Raw genomic sequence first — 22,535 nt, forward strand, 5'->3', positions numbered from 1 at the left:
TACAGGTTATTGCCTCTGTCTGGGCATGTGAACTGTGACAATGCTTTTATGCAGCAGTCTTCACTGTTAGGTGGAATAAAACACAGGAGACTGCAACTAAATAGGAATTTTCCTCTTGGAGATTCAACATTTCAAATATAAGTCATTTGTGTGATCAAGACAGAAGGATGAGATGAGGCTGTTCTAGAGGAGGCAAAGCCCTTTGAATAAAGGGAGGATGAAAAGAACAGTACGTAATTGAGTTTGGTTTTGCACTTTGGAAGCACTTCTGTGGGCCAGACACAGGCTTCGTTGTTGTAGCAGCAAAATAGCAGAATAAAAGGTGTTAGCTTTACAGAGCTCTGTTTAGAAAGATGCTAAAAAAAGGCAAAGCCTTTTTCTATGTATGTGGCTAGATTTCTAGTTTTATTAATGGTCTCAAAAGAAACTAAACAGCATTCAAAAACAATTCTAAATTAGGGGGGCTGAAAAACCAAGATTAGGACCAACAACAAATATTTAAAAATCGAGAGACTCGAACTGCAATTTTAATATAACAAAACGCCCCCCTCCCCAAAAAATGTTGTCTACACTTATAGAAATAATTCAATTTAACCAGTGTTACAGGAATTAGAGTCCTACAAAGACAGGGACTAAGTATGTCATGTCTACTGCTATATCCCCAGCATCTAACACAATCCTTGGTGCATAGTAGGTAGTCAACAAAAATGCGTTGTATGAAGTCCTAAAATCATTCAACCCAAAAGTTCCAATTGCAAAACAAAACCGTACGTTACGTTGAGTCTCGACAAGCTGTCATTTCAAAAATCCTGTCAAAGCTGCTTAATAAAAGTGTTGGGTTGATACATCCCATGTCTAGAAAGTTGTAAAACAACTGGAGAAGGTCCAGACCCAAACCTGACTTGCTCCAGATTATGGGGAATGACAGCCAGACTTACTGTTTGCATTCCTGTCTCTGCCTTTGGTGAGCAGTTTCCGTTCTAACAAAATCTTCTCCTTTTTAATTTACACCGGTATTTATGTGTCTAGTGATTTAATATCATATCACCCCAGTCTGGTCTTTGAGGTGCCCTTGACTAGCATTTTTCTGATTTACCTTTACATGTATTATACACAAACTGGCCAGAAGTCATTCATCTCAACACGAGCCTCTCAGGTAAGGATCGTGGTTTCACTTCTCTGTCCAGAAACAGCCTTCTCCGCAGACTCTGCTTAAAACCAGCTCCCCCACCCCCATGTCTTCTGTAAGCTTGTCCAGACACAGGGTACATCATCGGGCCAGGTCTTCTAGTCATTCCGTTGCTTGCGAAAGCAATCATTTACAGGCATTTGGTGTTTTGTCTGACATCTGTTTGATGCTGGAGCTCCAGCCTTTGTCTCAATGAATCACTTGTCAGTGAAAGTTGTGGCACTGCAGCCTGGATTTCACACTTTCAGGAAGGGTTTGCCTGTGATGTAAGTGATCTTAGGCTTTTTGAAATGACCAGCTCTCTCCATACCGCCCCCCTCAATCCCATGAGGAAACAGGAAAATGAGGGAGATTGGGGAAACTGACACTTATTCAAGGTTTATTTTGATTTGCCCCCATGGGCTCGAGCCAGGCTTTCCTCTCTGGGGACCACGTTGCCAACTCAGCTCCACGGTCAGAATGTTGCTGCTAGAAAGAACCAGGCTGAAATATTTGTGAGGAATATTTTGAGAGCATCAGAATAAGAAGAGATTTTGGGAGAAAAAAAAAAGAATAAGGGAATTCACCTTTATTTGGTAGCTTGCAGATCATTTTTTTTCAAGTGCAATTTGATGGCCATACTCATGTTGGTCCGTTTCTAGCTAGGGCAGAGGGGATCAGGAGTTCGACTGTGTTACAAAGCTGGCTGAGCCTGGCAAGGGATTAAATCCAGAAGTCCCTTTCCTTATTCTGCAAGCAGGGAGGGTATAGTGACCTCACAAGGTATTTAGGTTGGTGAAGTTGCTTTGAAAACCACAGGCCCACACTATTCTCTTGTAAAAAATGATTATTCATAAAGGAAGGGGCAGGTTAAGGCTGAGAACACAGTAGGTGGCCTTGTTACACCAGGAGCCAGTGAACAGAGCATGCTTCTTGGAGCAGAGATGGAATGCAAGATGGAATTATGGAGAAAATCTGACAGAAGAATCCTGGGCTTTTTACTTCAGCTTGTTTTGTAAGGAAAGAAAGATGCTAGACAAGGTGTATGTTGGAGAGATTCTTCTTTGTGACTTTTAAACTCTTTGCCTTGGTTTCACAGAAAGTGAAGAGGTTGTGACAAACAGATGAACCCCCAGGAAGGGAAGTCAGAATTTCCAGATCTGATGAGACAGTGGGTGGAAGAAAAGGTTTTTAGTTAAGGTTTTAATTCGAAGAGAATAGGAAAGGGGAGGGGAAATTGATATCCCATCTGAGGCTTCTGAGTCTTACACGGCATCTTTTCATGTTCCTAAATTAGTGCAAGGGGGTGGGTTAGGGTGCCAAAACTTGGGCTCATCAGTCACTGCATGCATCTGAGTTGGAAAACATTTAAGCCTGAGATGCAAATCATTTAATCATGCTGACTCAGAGGTGACCAAAAGCTGTGAGCCCTTGGGAGCCAGGAATTCCCAACATGATGTGGTAATGCATTTCACAGTGTAAACCTCAGATCTCCAGGACCCAGGCTGGGGAAGGAGGGAAGGCAGAGACTCTACATTCTAAAGTTTCTGCGTAACAAAGACAGACCCTCCCTTTCCAAACACATTGAAAATGAGGGATCCCAGGGGGCAACTCCCACTTCCAGCCCCACCACCCCACACATACCTTTTCATTTCTGTTTGTGCCATTAGGTCAGGAGGTTAATGAAAATGCACTCTAAAGTTATAAAGAGGATGAAGTCAGGGATGAATATTAGTTTTCCATTCAAGTCTGAATATGCAATCTAGACATGAAGAAAACCCCATTTGCTTCAAAATCTTACAGTTCTGTCCTCATTTGCTTGGATAGGTCTGAGACCCTTAGGAAGCTGATAACTGCTAATTGTCTACCTTAGAAACAAGAATAGGAATGCAGGTTGGATCCAGCTTAGTAGAGACGTATTGCAAGTCTCTGTGTGCCAAATACTAAGTGTCAGAATAATGTTGCAATTGGGACCAAGCAAAAGCTGGAATTTGAATGTTTCATCTTTTATTGTATTTCTTTTTTCTCTCTTGTCTTCCATCCATCATTTTTCTTTTTCATTCTCTCTTTATAGAATACTCTCAGCCTTAAGGATGGGCCTGTTCATGTATACTGTTTCTTCTTGAATCACTTAAAAATATCTACTTATTTCCCAAGTGCATCAATCCATTGAAGGAAAGAGTTCATTGCACCAAACCGCGCCACTCAAGTTGGTTTTATGGCAAATATTAGAAAATGATCCTTTGATTGAAGGATGACACCTTATAACATCTTGAATCTGTTCAAACACTCAAAGGAACAGCTCCAGTGAAAGTAAATTGCTGGTGAAGACAAACCAACTGGAAAAGACACTTTTTTTTTTCTTTTAAGGTTTTCACAATGGCTTCAAAGGAAATGCGAATCAATCATTTGTTTTGACCCAAGAGCAGCAGAACTTATTTTGGAGACTTAAACAGGCAATACAAATGAAAACAGAAATCTGAGACTCCCAAATGCTAAAGCTGAAAGGAGTCAGTCTGGAAACATCAATTCTACTCAGCGTTTATTTTCATTTGAAGATAGTGGAAATCATTTCTCAATCATGGACAACATGAGTTCTCCTTGCCTGGCAAATGTCCACATGACTCTGTTAAACTCTAAGTATAGATGCAGTATTTTTAAATAGAAAGACAGGGCAATATGGCAGTTAATTAGCAACCAATACTGTAAACTACAGTAGATACAAAGTTTTATCATATAAATTAATTGCCATTACAAAAAGGCAACTGCTTTAGCTAAGAAGGTACAAAAACTGGTAACGTCCATAAATATAACAAGAAGCTAAGTGAAGAAATACATAACAGACTGTTTTTCCTATATAATATTTGAATATGCAAACTAAGACACCTGTGGCACTTTACATGAAAGTAGGAAGATGACATACACCCCCACCCCCGCCCACCCACCTCCCCACCCCCACCCATCCAGGCCCCACCCCTCCCCCATGTGGATTTCCAAAACATGGCAAATTCTAGGGTTACAAGGACAGGATGGTGCATGGAAGCAGCAAGACGGCGAGCTCCGACCTGCTAGACAAAGAAGGAGCCTTCTTGACAGTTGTAAAGCATTAGGCGTCAGACAGAAACTTGTCAAAAACAGCTGTTGTTGGGTACTGATTGATAATGTTTTCATTCTGACGGCTGAGACGCTGCAGACAGTCGTGGGTCTGAGGAGAAGCCCATCCCTGGCGCACACATGAACACACACACAGACAACGGGAAGTCATTTAACAGATGGCTTAGGAGCACTCAGCCACAGGATCTTAAAAAGACAACATTCTACATTTAATGAACTTGCAGGGAAAGCAAGGCCTAATAATCATTTATTTTTCATAGAAGATGAGCACAACAGGACAAAATAAAAACAGGAATTGTGTAACTAGTCATTGGAATAAAAGTTTTGTGCTGTTCACGGATTATACAGTGTTAAAAATATTCAAGGATGCTGGAGACAAAAGTGTATATGACTCACTGTGGATCTTTCCCGATCCAGGCCATTAGAAAAAAGCCTAAAGAAGTGTTCAATGTTTTGAAGGTAATGACTGCATTAAAATCCACTTACAATATTAAACCGCAAAAACTATCTTTGAATGATATTAAGGGTCTGAAGTGTATCTTCTGGAGAATTACAAGCTATTACATCACCCTGTAATACAGTGTGGGTCTGTGGTACTTGGGTATTGGTCTAGGCTACCTAAAAATTACAAACATGTTTTCATAACTCAGGGGTAGGGAGCAGTTTTCTATCACTGGGCCACCTGGTATTTTAAGTGGTCAAAAGTCTACAGAGTGTGACAAAGAATATTTCATCTATGAACGTCAAAATCCATAGATTTTTCCTGATTTAGAAAAGATCAAAGGTGCTAAGCCTTAGTAAAACTGTACATTTATCTCCACATAATATTATCATTTAAATTAAATGAAAAAAATCATTCCAAAGATTGACTCTGAGCCCTAAAATTGTTTATTTGCTGCAGCCCCAGCACACTTTTAAGGGCAGACTGAAACCCCTGAAAATAGAGGTTTATAATAGAAATACTGATAGGCCTTTAGCTACTAGAGAGAGGAAAGCTTAACAGACTCCATTAAACTACATTAGCACTTAATGACTGAATATACAGATGATTCTGTCTTTGATATCTCTGTTAGATCCATGCCAGCTTAAACTCTAACCAGTATAAACTATACTTCTTTTTGCTGTTTTTAAAATTTTTTCTGCTATTTTAAAAATGATTGTCTCTATTTTAATTAAACACTTCCAATTTTTAGAAAAAGATACCTATATTACATTGCAGCTTGACTTTATATAGGCTAATCTTTCCATTAAAAAATATTTGAGGACTTGATCAAATGTAATCAGTGATGTATACATGGTGCCTAAATTTCCTCTAACTCCTCTCAAAAACTAAAACAATGTCTTTGCTCTTAAAAGAGGGGAGAGAGACTTCAGATGTAATCAAGGAAACATTATGTTGTCTTTAAGTTCTCCAAAGCCAATTTTGCTATGGCAGGATATTCCTTCCTGATAAGGTGATTAACTGAAGTTTTTGGTGCTCATTTTTCTCTCATTGTCTGTAAGGTCAGTATACAAAAGACAAAAAAACCAAAAATAAGATGAAATAAAACAAAACAAAAACCCCAAGAGATATTGAAAATGATATACATATTATGTGGAGTCTCAGTCACACAATACTCCACTCCCAAACCCAGGGAAAATTAGTCAAGGTCTTGTGAGCTTTACCGAGTCCTTCATAAGGGATTTGATTTCCATGAGCCATGAATTCCATCCGTTTTAGCACAGAGTATAGAAGAGATGCTTAGAACAACATAAGGAAGAGACATGCGGTGAAGATAATTAGTGGTAAACAGAGAATAAATTCTCTCTCAGTAGTGTGTACTTGACGTTAATGCCGATGATAATTCACTTGATTTACAGAATATTCACTTTACTAGAGAGATGAGAGTCTGAAATAACTAGAGAAAAATAGATAATGAAGCCATTATAGTCTTGATACCAAAATAAAATTAAAATGAGAAACATGACAGGTTCAAGGCCTTTTGGGAGCCCATTTTCTTTGCCAGATTTCACATTCTTACAGCGTCATGGTCTTTTTCTTCTAACAAATTTATCAGCTGAGAGAAGCTGTCTTTCAGTGCATCCATGTTATCCAGCGAGCAGGGCTGCAGGATCCAACGTTTTCCACGTGCGAGTGGTTCAAGTTCAAAATATTTTTTGATCTTGAGGGGGAAAAAATAAAGAAAAATATATTATTCATTACATCAGAACCTTTCTCAAGCCAACATTTTGAGTGATGAAGTGGGGAGATTTCAAGGAGAATTTATATGAACTGTAATGCTTAGGGGTTTCTAGAATCCTGTCCACAGCTGTTGTTATAATGTGGGTTATATGTTGTGACCTGGGAGTGTTTTCTTTAGGGGTGAATGATCTGCTTACGATCCGCCACCATTCCACCCATACAATTAACAGCATGGGAGGTCTGATGAAGTCTGAGAAAGAATTATATGCACCATGGCACTGGGCAAAATACACTGCAGACATGAAAAAGATTCATTCAATCAAAATAACTAGCAGAGTAGCTTTCACTATCTCACCCTGCCAACTTATTAAATTGGTGACAACCTACAGCACGTACCATATAAATTACTGAAGACTCAATTATTTTGACCATCGAGGACATAATACAACAAAAAATCTGATTTAAATAATCTTTTTTTCTCTTTCTCTTAAAGTTCTAGTATCTATTTCTGAGACCCGGGAACCTGTTTTCTAGGAAAGAGGATAGAAACCGAGTGTGTGTGTTCGTATGCACATACAAACCTACATACATTTACATACATATATAAAGCCTCCCAGCTTTTTCTTCCCTCTCAGTCCTGAATTTTCTGGGAAGTATAAATCAAGCCTTTACAATAGGTATGTGGGGTAGCACATGTGCTGTCTTAAAAACCTGTTCAACTAATAACCAGTCACAAATCACTTGTATTGGTTAGGATATTGACTAATAGCAGTTAGTATTACCAATTCGTAACTGTGAATAAATGTCAAAGTGCTATGACATCCAGAAATATTGAGTTTTTCTCAAAAGGTATGATAAAGTGAAAAGTTCATAAAGCTTCTCATGCACACAGCCACAACATCGTATAAGAATAGAACACATTTATTGCCCAGTAAGGTTTTACATAACATACAATACAGTTAGTGGCAACATCAAAAGAGGCATTGTTCAAAGACATTCTTGGTCAACAAATTTCATTAAATCCCATGTGCCATGAAAAATTCCAGGGTCTTACCTTAGTCAATACTTGGCCCCCCAAAAAAGTACCTAAATTTTACATGCCATTCCCAAATGCAGTTTCGTTTTGCCTGTAACATTGCAAGCATTAGACTATTGTTAACGGCAGAGAGACTGTTAACGTCCAAACTGGTATTAATATGTTTGTACATTTTTTTCATATGAGGAAGAAGATATATATATATGAAATACTAAGTTATGCTAATTTAGGAACTAGAAATGTGCTAACATTTTATAGTCCATGTGTGTCCAAAAAGTCCTCCTATAGATATGTTTAAATTCATAACACTAATTAAAAAAAAAACCTATAAGAATTGCAGAACCCTCATTAATTCTGAGTAATGAAAATCTCTCATTTACAGATCAGAAAATGAGTACATAACTCTAGAACAATTTTTTTGCCTAAGGTAGTTTACAAATCCTGTTGTTAAAAGGATTCTTGCTTGTTGAAAATACAAACTCCATTCTTTTAGTTTCTTTTCTTTAGGGCACTGAAGACAATTTACGTCCAAGAGAATCAGAAATTGCTAGTGCAATGATCAGTACCAGGACCAACTGTGCCCCATGGAGGGAAGAACGGCCAGTCACCGGGGCCCTCAACCCCAAAGAGTTGAGAATCAGAGATGTTGGTCTCCCCGTTTCTGCCACAAAGCGTGGCTTCAGATTGCATCCCTGAGCACAGAAAGTGGGACTGCTGTGCTTACAGTGCAATCTGGTATTCCATCAACACTGCTTCCCATCAAATAAAGCACATACCATCCAAATTCTGGCACATGAAGCAAGTTGTATCCTTGCCATTCTTCATAAACCCAAATCCAAAAGGACAGCATTTTCAGTATCACTAATAACTGGGAAGAGGGCTGGTTGCAAGAAATTCGATAATATTAAACAAAAGCACCAAGATAGTAAATGCCTCTCACTAATAACACTTCTTCCAAGTGGGTTCATTTAAAAAATTACACAGAATTAACCCTGGTAGCATATTTATATCTAATTTGAAAACCATGTTAGATTTAAATAATCCCAAGATATATTAGCAATTTGTGATATATTGCAGTACCTACCGGATACAAAACAGTGAGGTTTAGCTACCCATTAGGTTGGTTTCTAGGCAACTGAAAACATAGTCTATCATGCAGGCACACTTGGAAGAGGATAAAGATGTCTGAAGGTAGATATGCTTCAGAAGTTGTTCCTGCTGAATAGCAAACATGAGAAGGAAATGGAAGCTGCAGTGACAGGGTGGTCACCAGATAAAGAAGCCTCGTGGTGTTAAGCTGACAAATATGGCTGGGTAACTTGAGATTTTCAGATCCATAACTTAAGTGGGTAACTAACGCTGCCATATTCACCCCACTGGTATCCCGAGGATTCCATACCACTCTACATTTATAATATCAATTTTCAAACAAGTTTTGCCATTCCAGCAATATTCAAGCACAGTGAGTGAATATTTGCTGCTGGAACATAGCTTTCATTACTCAGAGTTTCATGTTTCTAAAAACAAACACTACAGAGCGGATGAAGACTTAATGCTCTAATTCTGACTTTTTTAGGATAACATTTTTATTTTGTTTTCTTCTATTAACCTGAACTTCAAATTTTACTTCCCCTGTATTATTACAATAACAATTACGGTTACATTTGACCTGTCTGCCAGTGCTTTTTTGTCCTTGTATATGTTGATGTATGATTTTAAAGAATGATGTTTAAGTTTGACCAATGTAAGTCAAATGCTGATATTGTTTTCAAGGTTAAAAAAAAAAACCTGCCTGTGATACCAGAATCTATTTTTTCTGATGCACATACATTTCTTAAAGGTGATTTTCTTGTCAAGATAAAAATTTTACAAATGACTCATGAGAAAATGAAGCTAAGTCTTTTGACTACTTTACCAGTTGCTTAAATATCGCTAAGTGGAAACTGCTGGAATAAGGAACCGGTGATTGTTTTACATTGGCTTTTGGAGACCGCGCTTTGGGGAATGACATCAGAATAGAGCTGCCTGGCAACCTGTGGTCATTTATCTATTTTGGGGATAGCCACAGAGAGTGGGCACTTGTTAGCAGCCATGTGTCCACCCTAGAGATAGGAAAACAAAGCCACATCAGCAGCCAACCTATTTTAGCTCTGTCCCCGGAGCCCTTCTCCACTCATGCCACTGCCTGGTAATTTGCATTATCGCATTCCATTATTCACACATCGCATTGACTGTAAAGCCCTAATATAACAGAGACGATGGCACCATCTCATTGCTGCTGATGTTTGTAGCAGCTGTTAAAACCTGTGAGACATTACATAGCACAGGAGACCCACTCATTGGGTAGGAAATGTCCTTTACTGTCCCCTTGAGTAGTGAAATTATCAAATAATTCTTTCCTGGCTCCAGGATCTCTATTAGGGTAATAATGATGTTCACTGATTTCCCTGTCTTGCCCTCACTTCGGATACAAAATTTTTTATTAATACTTTCAATTCTTGCCAACCTGGTATGATTAAATTTCTAGCAGTCATCATTTTTGAACTGCAACAATAGGTCCGTCCTTTTTAAAAACTCATAAACATCATTTTATTTAAAATGATAAGCTGCTCGTTTTTCCTATTTTTGTTAATGTGTGCCCAGAGGTGACCTAGTTTCCCTGAAAGCACTCTAGGAGCATGGGAATAGAATAGTCCAGAAAGGGTTTATTGTGTTTTGATGTGAAATAGAGTTAGGTTCTAAGCTCAGATATTTACAGAGCTTTTACCCATATGAATGTGTGGTGAGACGTTAAAGAGAGAGTCAGGGTATGTGACAGTTCTTTGTTGTGTGGGTCCCTGCTGTGGATCATAGAATATACCACCCCAACTTCTAGTGTACTAAATGCCACCAACACCAGCCAGTCATTGCTAAAACTAAAAATGCCTTCCCCCTGCCCTGTCAACACACCCCCCTAGTGGTCCTGCCCTGTTGGGAACTGCTGCTGCTCTTGCAGCTGGTACCTCTTGCCCCTGCCCAGCGCCATTAGCTTATTTTTTCTACACATTCACCACTGGGATCAGAAGCTGGATATCTGCTTTGCCCATACTTCCCCAGACCCCCTCTACACACAACTCTTACGTTCCCTCTGTGAAAATCTAGCGCATTCTAACTGACCCTCCTTAAGGTTGTGGCGGGGTTGTTGTGGGGTTGGGATCAGTCTGAGGAGCTTTGGAAATTTTCGTCCTGCAAGTTGGCTTTCCACAACTTCATTCACTCAACCACCACCTCCGCATGTGGCCGTGGTGAGCGTGGGTGGGCAGCACGGTGTGCTCTCGTGAGCCCCTGTGCTGGTGCTCCACGTGCCAGGGCAGAAGATTCCACAGATGAGGGCAATAGTGTAAACCAAAAACAAAGCAGAAATAGCAACAGCCCGGCCGGAGCACTGTCCTTGTCATTTGTGCCATAAGAGCACAGGGTTTCTCCCCGCCTGGGCTTTTTAGTGACCATAAAAGACTGTTTAATACTGTACTGTTTACTAAGGCCTTTTTCGCTTATTTATAACACTTGGACTGTATTTAGCTGGAAGCAAGAAAAACAACTGATTCAAATAAAGAGGGATACGATTATTAAGAATAGTTCTTAAATCATGGAACTCAATTTGAGGAAAAAGTATTTTGATAGATGGCTGTTAAAAGAAACTTCAGAAATAAAGGCGCATTCTTTTTCCATCTCTGGAAAAGGAATCGGGAGTCAGGTCTCGTGAAGGAGTCTAGGCTGACAACTTCAGCTCCTCCAAACAGCTAATGTAGACTGGGTGAGGATCTCAAACCAAATACAGAAAGCCAGGGACAAAGAACGGCAGCTGTGATATCTGATGGGCAGCAGGGCAGGCTGGAGGGTGGCACAAGAGAACCGGGCTCTGTTAACTATCTTGCACACAGTAGAGTCATCATTGCTTTCTTGTACGTTTAAATACACAAAGTGTCCACTGCATAGCTTGTATTTTTCAAAGAACCATATGAAAAATAGTTTTTGAGACAGGATCATATTGGTATTAACCTCTTTGGTGAAAGTGTGGTCTGGGCTCCAATTAATAGGATGCCAGGAGAGCCTGAATGGACTGTGAGATTTTGCACGATCATTTCCACAACTGTTACAAAGTGAGCAGGACTTTCCTCATCTACATCCTAGCTCCTTCTTTTAATCACTACAGCAGATGCATCTATTGTGTTAACATGTCACATTGGGGGAAAACATTCGTATTGAAATGCATCTTGGTGGTACACTGGGGCCCGCTGACATGTGGCCAGCGACAGTGGATTGGGTGGATTCTCTCTCCAACTCTGGGTACAAGGATGTCAAATTGTACAAGTCATGAAATCAGCCACAGTTTGGAGGATTTACACCACAGAAATCTGCAAGTATGATGAACGAGGACTTTTTTCTTTCCAGAGTTCATTATTAAACATTTACACCACACCACTGAGTATATACATTTTGTATGTGTGTTTGCAAAGGGGCCCTCCAGCTTTGCTGCCTTAACTGCAGGAGCAGGCTTAACTTGGTAACCTTCACCAAAGTCACAGAGAACTTTGCCCATGCCATGGCTCCAGGACAGGGTCTGGAGATAAAGTGGCAGGGCATGATTAAGATTCTTCCGAGTGCATTCTTGGTAGCTTGTTCAAAGTAAGGTCAGTCTAGAGAGCAGCACCAGCTGTTCCCTTTTTGTTGTACTGCTTGAAGGATTTTGAAATCTTAAAAAGTACTAAATGTGTCATGAAAAGCAGAAATAAGTAATACAAATAAAACCAATTTGCCACAGTCCCAAAGCTAGTACAACATAGGATGGATATTATTTACTTTTTACTGAGTATTAATTAGGACCAGAAAATGACAACTTGATGTTAACCAATATCACAATATTATTAATACTTTGGGAATGCAAACATATAATGGATGATTGATTTCAAGAAGACTGTGTGTAATATAAAAGTATAGTTCTCATGAGATGCTTCTTTCTTAAGGATACTAAAGTTCAGTGCAGCCCACCTGACCTTGGAATGATCAGAAACCAGATGAGTGGCTGTAGGTTATTACCTGTGACTGAGCCTGACCCTTATTATAAGTCTTCTTCTCTAGTCAGTAACCTCTGATGTGTATAGAATGTTATATATATTGTGACAATAATTATACAGAAACCCAGCCTTCCAATGCATAGGAGAACTTAGCATGTCCCACTATAGCCAAACAAAATGATCCTATTTGTTTTGGTGGTAGCACCTAGGATCTGAAAAGCCTTCCTATTTTTGTTTAATCAGCTAACCTAGAAGTATAGAGAAATTTACAAGTATTTCTTTCTTTTGGTATGCCTGGAGGGCTTGTTTTATTCTCCTACCCAAAAAGCTTGCTTATCAGACAACCACGGTGAGAGGCACAGTTAGGTATGGATGCTTCCTGTCTTCAGGGACTGAGGGAAGATGCCCAGTATTCCTGTATCTGTACCCTCCTCCATTCCCGTCAGTCTGTCTGGCCCTCTACAGCCTGGAGTGACTCTTGAATTCAGGCCTTTTCTCCAATTCCTGCTTCCAAGTCAAGGCTTCCATCCACAGGTGGAAAGGATCAGCCTGCACATACGCTCTCATCTTTTAAGACCCAGTAGAAGTCCTTCTATCACTTCAAGGGAAAGCTCAAAGGATACAGAAGAAACTTTTTAAATTAGAAGGAATCTTAGTCACAGTAGCTATTGTTGGTTGCCTCCCCATCACCCAGGCACCATAAATTCTCTGTAAATAAAGTTTTATTGGAACATAGCATGCTCATTCACGTAATCTATGGCTGCTTTCACACTACAATGACAAAACTGAGTAATTGCCACAAAGACACTGTGTCCCGCAAAGCCTAGAATATTTACCACCTGACCCTTTACAGAAAAAAAAAATGCCAACACCTGGCCTAAAGCATTCCGCAGCTGTCTGTTTGGTCCAGCAGGGAGGCACAAGGAATGTTTGGGTGGGGTCTAGGGCATCAGGCTTTCTGGGCCTCAGTTTGACCACACATTGCTAGACCTCCTCCTCCCTGCTTTGGTTCACACTTCAGTGGAATAGAGAATTTGTCTTTTCCAATTTGGCCAGGCTCTCGTTATGATTTCAGATGCTTTGGATTGAATTTCTAGCAGGCAGAAGGGTCATCTCTCAGCACAATCATATTTTATTTCCTCTTTGTATTTAGCCTGAGTTTCTCTTTGTGGAGAGACTTCCTAAAGACCACAAGAACTAGCCAGGGCATGGGAAGTTTTCCTACAAAGTCCCCTAATGCCACACCCCATTAGGCACATGGTTGGTGGCCTGTGAGTTTGAGGTTTTTGGTTTCCTTGAGGATGGCTTTTAGTGCACAGCAGTACTAGTTGTTACTCTGCAGTTTTAAAAAAGAATATATAATTTATTAAACTTACACTGTCCAAAGCCTAGTTTTTTCTGAAGCTTTTATATTCAACTTAAAAATTTTAATATTCTATTTACATATCTTTTAAATTTTAATCATCACATTCAGATATGATAGTCAATTTTCCTTTTAAGCATTTAGAATATCTAACAAAACATCAAGTAGTTGAGAATTCTTAAAAATTTCTTCCATTAAATTTATAAATCCAATGACTCTTGAATTCTGGTACATTCTAAATTCTCATACCTTTCCACATATGAGGGCAATTCTGAAATCACTTACACATTTTAAATTAGAATTAAAAAATGATGCTGGGAGTGGTGGCTTACACCTGTAATTCTAGCACTCTGGGAGGCTGAGGTGGGAGGATCACTTGAGGTCAGGAGTTTGAGACCAGTCTGAGCAAGACTGAGATCCTGTCTCTACTGAAAATAGAAAAAATTAGCTGAGTGTGGTGGTGCATGTCGGTAGCCCCAGCTACTCAGGAAGCTGAGGCAAGTGGATCACTTGAGCCCAGGAATTTGAGGCTGCCATGATGATGCCACTGCACTCTACCCAGGCCAACAGAGTGAGACTCTATCTCCAAGAAAAAAAAAAAAAAGAAAAGAATTAAAAAATAAAATGACTCTACCAGGTTGACCTATATATAACATATACTTTAAATGAAAGTATTAGTATTGTGGGTTTGATTATTTTATCACTTTTATATTTTTAATGTTAAGCTTTCCAGGGTTAAACAGACTTTTCACTAAGACTTTTCCATCCAAAATGAAATGGGTATAATTCCATGCAATTCAAGGTTCTCATCTCACTGCACTTGGGCTGGTTTTCAACCAAAATTTTTGGTGACACTCATTGTAAAGTTGAACCCTTTAAAAAATAGTTGCTTTAACAACTAATTGAAGACTTTGGTCTTCAAAGGGGGTTGTTTGCTCCTGAATACATGCTATTATTACCTATACTCACTGTCTACTCACAGAAGTGGACACCCTCTCTTAAGATTGTAGATAATTTCATCTACTGCTTGGTTGGACTTGACTTTACATTAGCACATACTTTAATATCTTTCCTTTTGGCTCTATAGACATTTTGTTTTCTTATACTGATATATAACATACATACTCTAAAATTTGCCCTTTTAAAGTGCACAATTAATTTGTTTTTAGTATATTCACAAGGTTGTGCCACCATCATCACTAATTCCAGAACATTTCCATCATCCTAAAAGAAACTCCTTAACAGTAGCAGTACCTCCTCAATTCCTCTTTCCTCCAGCCTTTGGCAACCACTACTCTCTTTCTGTATGGATTTGTCTATCCTGGACATTTCATATAGATGAAATCATACAATATGTGGCCTTTTATGTCTGGCTTTTTTCTCCTAGCATAATGTTTTCAAAGTTCATCCATATTGTAGTATGTAGCAGTATTTAATTCCTTTTATCGCTGAATAATATTCCATCGTATGGATATATCCCATTTTAAACAAAATCCATTCATCAGTTGACAGATATTTGGGCTGGTTCCACTTTTTGACTATTATGACTATAATGCTGCTGTGAACATTCATGCGCAAGTTTTTGTGTGAATATGTTTTCATTTCTCTTGGGTATACATCTAAGAGTAGAATTTCTGGGTCATATGTCAACTCTATGTTGTCAAATGCCTTTTGTGCATTGAGATGATCATATGTTTTTTGGCCTATATTCTATTAACATGGTATACTATAATACATTGATTTTTGTATGTTGAAACAACCTTGTATTCCTGGGATAAAGTGTACTTAGTTATAATATGTATAATCCTTTTTTATACATTGTTGGAGTCATTTGCTAGTACAGCTGACCCTTGAACAATGAGGGGATTAGGGGCACCAACCCCTTGTGCAGTTGAAAATTCACGTATAACTTTTAACTCCCCCCAAACTTAACTACTAATAGCCTACTGTTGACCAGAAGCCTTACCAATAACATAGTCATTAATATATATTTTATGTTATATGTATTATATACTATATTCTGACAATAACGTAACCTGGCAAAAAGAAAACATTATAAAGAAAATCATAAGAAAGAGAAAATATATTTATTAGTCATTAAGTGGAAGTGGATCACCATAATATTCTTCATCCTTACCATCTTCATATTGAGTAGGCTGAGAAGGAGGAGCTAGAGGGGCGGTCCTGTTGTCTTAGGGGTGGGCAAAAGCACATAATTGGATCCTTGCAGTTCAAATCCATGTTGTTCAACGGTCAACTATATTTGTTAAGAATTTTTCCATCTATGTTCATTAAGAATACTGGTCTATCATTTTCTTTTTTTTGTAATATGTTTGCCTAGTTTTGGTATCATAGTAATCCTGGCTTCATGGAATGAGCTGGGAAGTGTTCCTTCCTCTTCTATTTTTTAGAATAGTTTGAGAAGCCTTGGTGTAAATCCTTTAAATATTTGGCAGAACTCAGCAGTAAAGTGAGGATCCTGGGCTTTTCTTGTGGGAAGTGTTTTGATTACTAATTAAATGTCTTTACTTGTTATAGGTCTCTTTAGATTTTCTATTTCCTCTTGAGTCTATTTCAGTAGTTTGTGCCCTTCTATATGTGTCTTGTATATTTAATCTAGGTTATCTAGTTTGTTGGCATATAATTTTTATAGTATTCTCTTATAAATAATCCTTTTCATTTCTGTAAGGTTGGTAGTAATGTCTCCTCTTTCATGCTTCATTTTAGTAATTTTGAGTCATCTGTCTTTTTTGTTAGTTGAGTAAAAATTTGTCAATTCTGTTGATCTTTTCAAAAAACTGTTAGTTTTACTGATTTTCTCTATTGTTTCCCTAATATCCATTTCATTTCTTTACCATCTAATCTTTATTACATCCCTCCTGCTTGCTTTGTGTTTAGTTTGTTCTTATTTTTTCTAGTTTCCTAAGGTTGAACAAACATCTAATTTTAGTGACATTTTAATAGCATTCTATTGGATCTTACCTATACACACACACACATACACATACATACCTACAAAAAATTGTTTTAATATCTTTAACTTTGTTGGTTGATTTGAATAGGTGAAGTTCTATATTCTTTTTATATTTTTCTTATTTGTCAGGGCTATAGCTCTTATAAATATAAAAATAAAATTTAATTAGATTTTATATATCTGACATTTTGTTCCTATATTTACAAGAGCTAATGACATATTCCAAGTTACAACAAATAAAATTTTAAACAATCTGTTTTTCAATCGGAGAACAGGAGTCATAATCTTACAAATCAGAGACTGAAGAGTCCTCCTTACTTCTTTCCTCCCTACATCTACTTAACCAATTCTACATTTTGGAGTCTGTTAATTGCAGATCCATTTCTAGTACCAAATTATGAGTATCCAAAGAGGCCTGTGGTTGAAAGAAACACAATGCCCAACTCAAACTGGCCTAGAAAGATGAAGAAGATTTATTCATTCATATCCTGAACTATCCCCTACTAGTGTGGACCCATTGGATTTAGAGCTGAGGTTCAGTTTCTAGGTCATCAGAGCTGAGGTTCAGTTTCTAGGCAATTCCTGCAGGATATGAATGTCAAGGGAAATAGCTCTGGGAGCTGTTGGCAGCCATCTAAGTACTACATAGAATGAAGCTAAGAAATAGGTCTGAGGATAAAGCTGATAGGCAAAGGAAGAGAGAGCCAAGAAAACCACAGAAAAATAGATGTGATTGAATCATAGACCCCTGAATCAAACTATGCCAAAGGCCTGCAACCTAAGAGCTGCTTAGTTATATAAGCCATTATATTCTCCTTAAAACAGGTATTATTATAACATATATACTATATATGGGTGAGGATATCAAGACTCAATGAGGATGAAGTATCTTCACAAGTCTGTGGTGAACCCCATTTTCAATTAATAGGATAACACAGATTTGGATAATTATTCTCTAATTTTTTCATGGGAATGAGTCCTCAGTTCCATGAGGGCACAGACAATGAAAAAAATTATTTTGTATTTTCTAACATAGTATAATGCCAGACACAAAGAGGATACTATATTTCATCTCATATTAAAATTTTAGTAAATGAAGGAAATTGAATATTGGAGAGAAGTTACTAATCTTTCCAATTAATCAGGCCAAACATGCAGGAGGTGGGATTTCATGAACAGTTTCAAAACCATAGATCTAAAATTGGTTCAAACTCTATTACACATATGCCTACAGGCAGCTGCAATGAATCGTTTTGCAAACATTAAAGTAAACAACCTACCATGGAAAAGAGAACCACTCCAGAAATCTCAAGACCTACAAAGGACACTTATGTTTTGAGCTATTTCTTTAATCTGTGTCCAAACAAAGCGTCTAATTCTTATCTTAGAGAATGAAAAGCACTGACATAGGCAAAAGGAGAAGCTTCAGTACGCTTGTCTTTGCATGCAGGTGCAAGCATCAGACTTTTCAATAACATCTATAACAGTCATTAATTACACAGGCAGCCAGGCTTCAACAGCACATCATTTTATTCTCCTCTTCTCTTTTCTTTTCTCCTCTTCTCTTCTCTCCATCTTTTCTATAAGCATTTTCATTCTGCTCTTTCAAAAGAGTATTTGTTTTTGGTACCAAGTACTTTTAGGGTATTATACTTGATTCTGTATCTTCCATGTTTGAGATAATGGTTATGATTTACCTATATTTCAAGAAAGCAAATATTGTAAGCAGATGCAGGAAGAAATCTATCAATGAAGAAAATTTTCCTGGCAATAGAATATGGTTGTTTAAGGATTCCTACCTATATGTATGAGGGCTAGTCAAGTATGTACTAGACAGGAAAGGGAATTAATGAGTAAAAACCCCAAACACATATCAGAGGCAACCAATTAGCTTGTCTGAAACACAGGCTTGTAAAGCTATAAGTAACTTATAAAATGGTCTGCTACACACGAATAAAATGCTGTTTAAATGGCTTGCTTAACTAGATGCATTCACCATGAAATTGATTCTTTTAAGTTTTTATTTTTAACTTAATAGCCATTAACTGTGCATATTGAAATGGCTAGGCAGGTGGGAGGGTGGGTATTATAAAGTATAAGTTGAAGATACATGTTCCATATTTTATGAGGTTAAGGAGTATTTGAAAAAGGAAAGCTCATCAGTTACCAACAACTATGTCTGCCTCAGTAAATGAAATGGTTCAACACAATTAGATTATTCCTACCTTACCTTGCTAAAAGCTTAAACTGGGATTGGTAGATGTGCTCTGAAGACATTCCAGTACTGAGAATTTGTGCTTTTGTGTCACACAAAGCACTGTTTTCTCACTACAGCTTTTGATTCTGTAAAATAGCATGAGAGGAAGAAGACCCTGAACCTGGTATTTTTCAAATCCAATATTTGCTTCAGAATGAACATTAAATTTCATCCCCCAAAGACTTATTTTTCAAAACATTTGAGGTAATTTGATGTTAGCTGACATATGAATAATTCCTAATCCTATTTCATATTTTGAATTTTCTTAAAAACCATTGTATATTTTAAAATGAATTTTGGCCATGCCTCATATTTGACTTTTTCTGTTATATAAGGCTCCATGCCACAAATATACTTCAATCAATTACTACCTGATCAGACAACAAGGAGAACATGCTTCAATTTTGTCGAGTCTAACTATCCTCCCTGCTTATTCAATATTGGTACTCCACATGTACTTCACTAAAGCACTATTGGTTGGCTAACACAAGGGATTCTCTGGCTCAACAAAATATTAGGGAGTAGTTAAAAGATTGTTAAAGACACAAAAATCTTTTGAAAACACTCTATATATTAAAGGTTATTTGGCTTTTGTAATGGAATATATGTCCCCTATCTCAATCTTGCAGCTGTTGGGTACAAGAAAGCAATAGCAGTAGCAACAAGTCAAAATATTAATATATGGAACCCAAATAAACATGTTTAGCAGTGGCCTTGTGGTACTATGGCAGCACTCTGTCCTAACAACGACAACATTCAGATGTTGGAGCAGATTCAAATTCTTGGGCCATAAACAGGAGACAGACAAATATGGCAAGCCATGCATTGCTCAGCCGCCAATGGAGGGTGCCAATGGCCCTGTCCAGATGCAGAGATATTCAAGGGATGTTCCTGTCAGCAGTTTGTCCTCTGGCTACAGCAAGGAGCCACCATGGAAACACTGGGAGGGAAAGGAAAAACAGGAAGGCAGAGAGGGCTGGTGAAGGGCTAGGGGCTGGGGGCAGAGGCAGCAAAAGCTGACAGCTGCCTCAGTAACACATCTGAGCAAGGGGGACAGGTAACAAATGGCCTTGTAACAAAGTGCCATGTTAGTCATGGGGAGAAAATTTCTTTCCCTGCTGGCAATACAGCCAGGAGCCCGATATCCTGGCAACTGAGAAATATGAGCTTGGAAAGAGGCTTGCAGGCAGTCTAAAGAAAAGCTAAGTGGTAATCCGTCCTGAGGAATTTTAGCCAAAAAAACCCACATAGGACTAGTTGAACTCAGTATAAAGCCTGTGAAAGACGAGTCTGGAGAACATTATAATAAGACATAAAGAGAACACCAGAAATGAAGGTTCAAAAAGCCATTGACTAGATTTACCACAGCATTGTTACTGTGGCCTTGGGTCCTTGCTGTCGTCCCATGACTACTCAAAACTACTAGCTCTCAACCAGGGGAGGAGAGGGGCAAATGTACCTCCCAGGAGACATTCACTAATGTTTGGAGATTGTTTTGGTTGTCACAACAGGGTGGGGCTGAGGGAGCAGAGTGGGTGGTTGCTACTGGCATCTGGTGGGTTGGTTAGATGCCAGGGAGATGCTGCCAAACATCCTATAATGCAAAGGGCAGCTTCCCCTATTCCCCCCAGCCAAGAACTATGTATGCCAATAATGCCAAGGTTGAAAAACTCTGCTCTGAGCTGATCTTTTAAGGTAAAAGTCACAGAACAAAAAGCCCTGTTAATAATTCAATCCACAATCTAGCAGCACAAACCATTGGGTTCCCTCCCTGGTGTCAGGAGGAGATTTAGAACCTGGACTGGAAAGGTAGACCGGGAGCTACATCAGGGAGCACCACAGGTCGATGGTTTCTACTCGCTGTCCTTCTTTCTTGTTCAAGGTGAATAATCAAGAGGTTTTGGTGGGGCCAAGTCAGTATATAAAACTGGGTTGAAACAAGTGTACCGAGGAGAAGCTACCTCTGTGAAACTTGGATTCAGTCAAAAGGCTGTACTCTAGGATCTGGAAGGCCACACGTGGGCCCGAGGCCTCAGGCTCCCTTCCCCTGGACAGCCACTGCACTGAGGATATAAAAGTGCAGCCCTTATGGAGCTCACATGGTAGTGGAAGAGACTGACAAGTCAGTGAGTAGATAAGTAAAGTCAGGTAGGAATAAGTGACACGAAGAAAAGAAGCTACTAGAGCAGTAATAACATTTGCCACAGAACTGATCTAAAAGAGAGACTGAAGGTATAACATGAATAAAAATAAAGCAGTCACAGATAAGGACAAATCTTTAATTAGTTTCAAAACAATACCACATATAGTTACAGTAAACACCCTATGGATAAACCTCCACTTGATCATCTAGGATCAATGGACTCTTCATTGCCTGGAACAAGACAGTGACTGATACTGCCGGCACAACGAGTGCTCATGACTGGCGGACACAACACACCAAATGATGGTATCTATGTGGTAGGTGTTCACGGCTGGCAGACTGCTGTCTAATTTCTGCTCCTAAGTTGCTTCACAACTCTCATTATGGCAATCATATTTATTATCATTAAATTTGACAACATGAAATAAGAATCTGAAAAGAGAATGTCTGTTTGTATGAATAACTAAAGGAAATACATTCAAAGAATTCAATAAAGGTAAGTCATTGAAAACAAACTGTTGAATTAATTTGATAAGACAACTATAAAGGATTGAGAAGGAAAGGTACAGATTGCTTCCCAAGTGTTTTTAACTTATGGTTCTATTTTAAAGAAACAGAAACAAAAAAAATCATAGGTAATGGTTTTGTTTTGTGAAAGAAATTTAACAGACAACTCTGATTAGTGGCCACAAATTCAGAGGAAAGGCCTTGGCCTAATATCAAAAGATTAGTGCCTTTCGTATATTTTAAGTTAAAATAAATTACTTAGGGCATACATGTATTTTTTTAAATGACTTCCAACTTTAACCAATTCCTGATTAACTGTTCAACTACCCATTCAGATCAGGCCAGATAAGTGGGCTTCTAACTGCACGTGCTGCTCTAAACTTCCCATCACACCTTTCATCATGTCTGAATCAAAAGCCTTCTCAGAGGGGAAGTCATTAACACCCTCTTCAGTCTGAAGTTTAGAGTGTTATATAAAAACATGTCCACTGTCAGAATCAATACTAGTGTCTATCACCTCAAATCCTTTTGTGAAGAAGAGCAGACTATAAATAAAATTAAAATACTCAAACCCATACTCACGTACACACCCACACTCCTGCAGTTTCCTGTGGAAATATCATATCTATAAAAGCACATGGTTATAACTGGATATGTTGTAATTAAATATAGTGTCTTTTAAAATAATAAATATTATTCTGAATGCATTTGTAAACTATTTTCTAAATAGAACT

General features: G+C 38.4%; 1 protein-coding gene across 1 annotated transcript in view; it reads right to left on the reverse strand.

Moving 5' to 3' along the window:
* Positions 1 to 3,697: 3,697 nt before the first annotated feature.
* ARL15 (ADP ribosylation factor like GTPase 15) overlaps positions 3,698 to 22,535 on the reverse strand; it is a 391,618-nt gene continuing 372,780 nt past the window's right edge. Inside the window, exon 5 of the mRNA XM_045566385.1 lies at positions 3,698 to 6,444. Within this exon, the coding sequence (XP_045422341.1) occupies positions 6,292 to 6,444 (153 nt within the window). The 3' untranslated portion in view covers positions 3,698 to 6,291. The remainder of the gene's footprint in view (positions 6,445 to 22,535) is intronic.

This window comes from Lemur catta, chromosome 12 (assembly GCF_020740605.2).
Source record: "Lemur catta isolate mLemCat1 chromosome 12, mLemCat1.pri, whole genome shotgun sequence".
NCBI lineage: Eukaryota > Metazoa > Chordata > Mammalia > Primates > Lemuridae > Lemur > Lemur catta.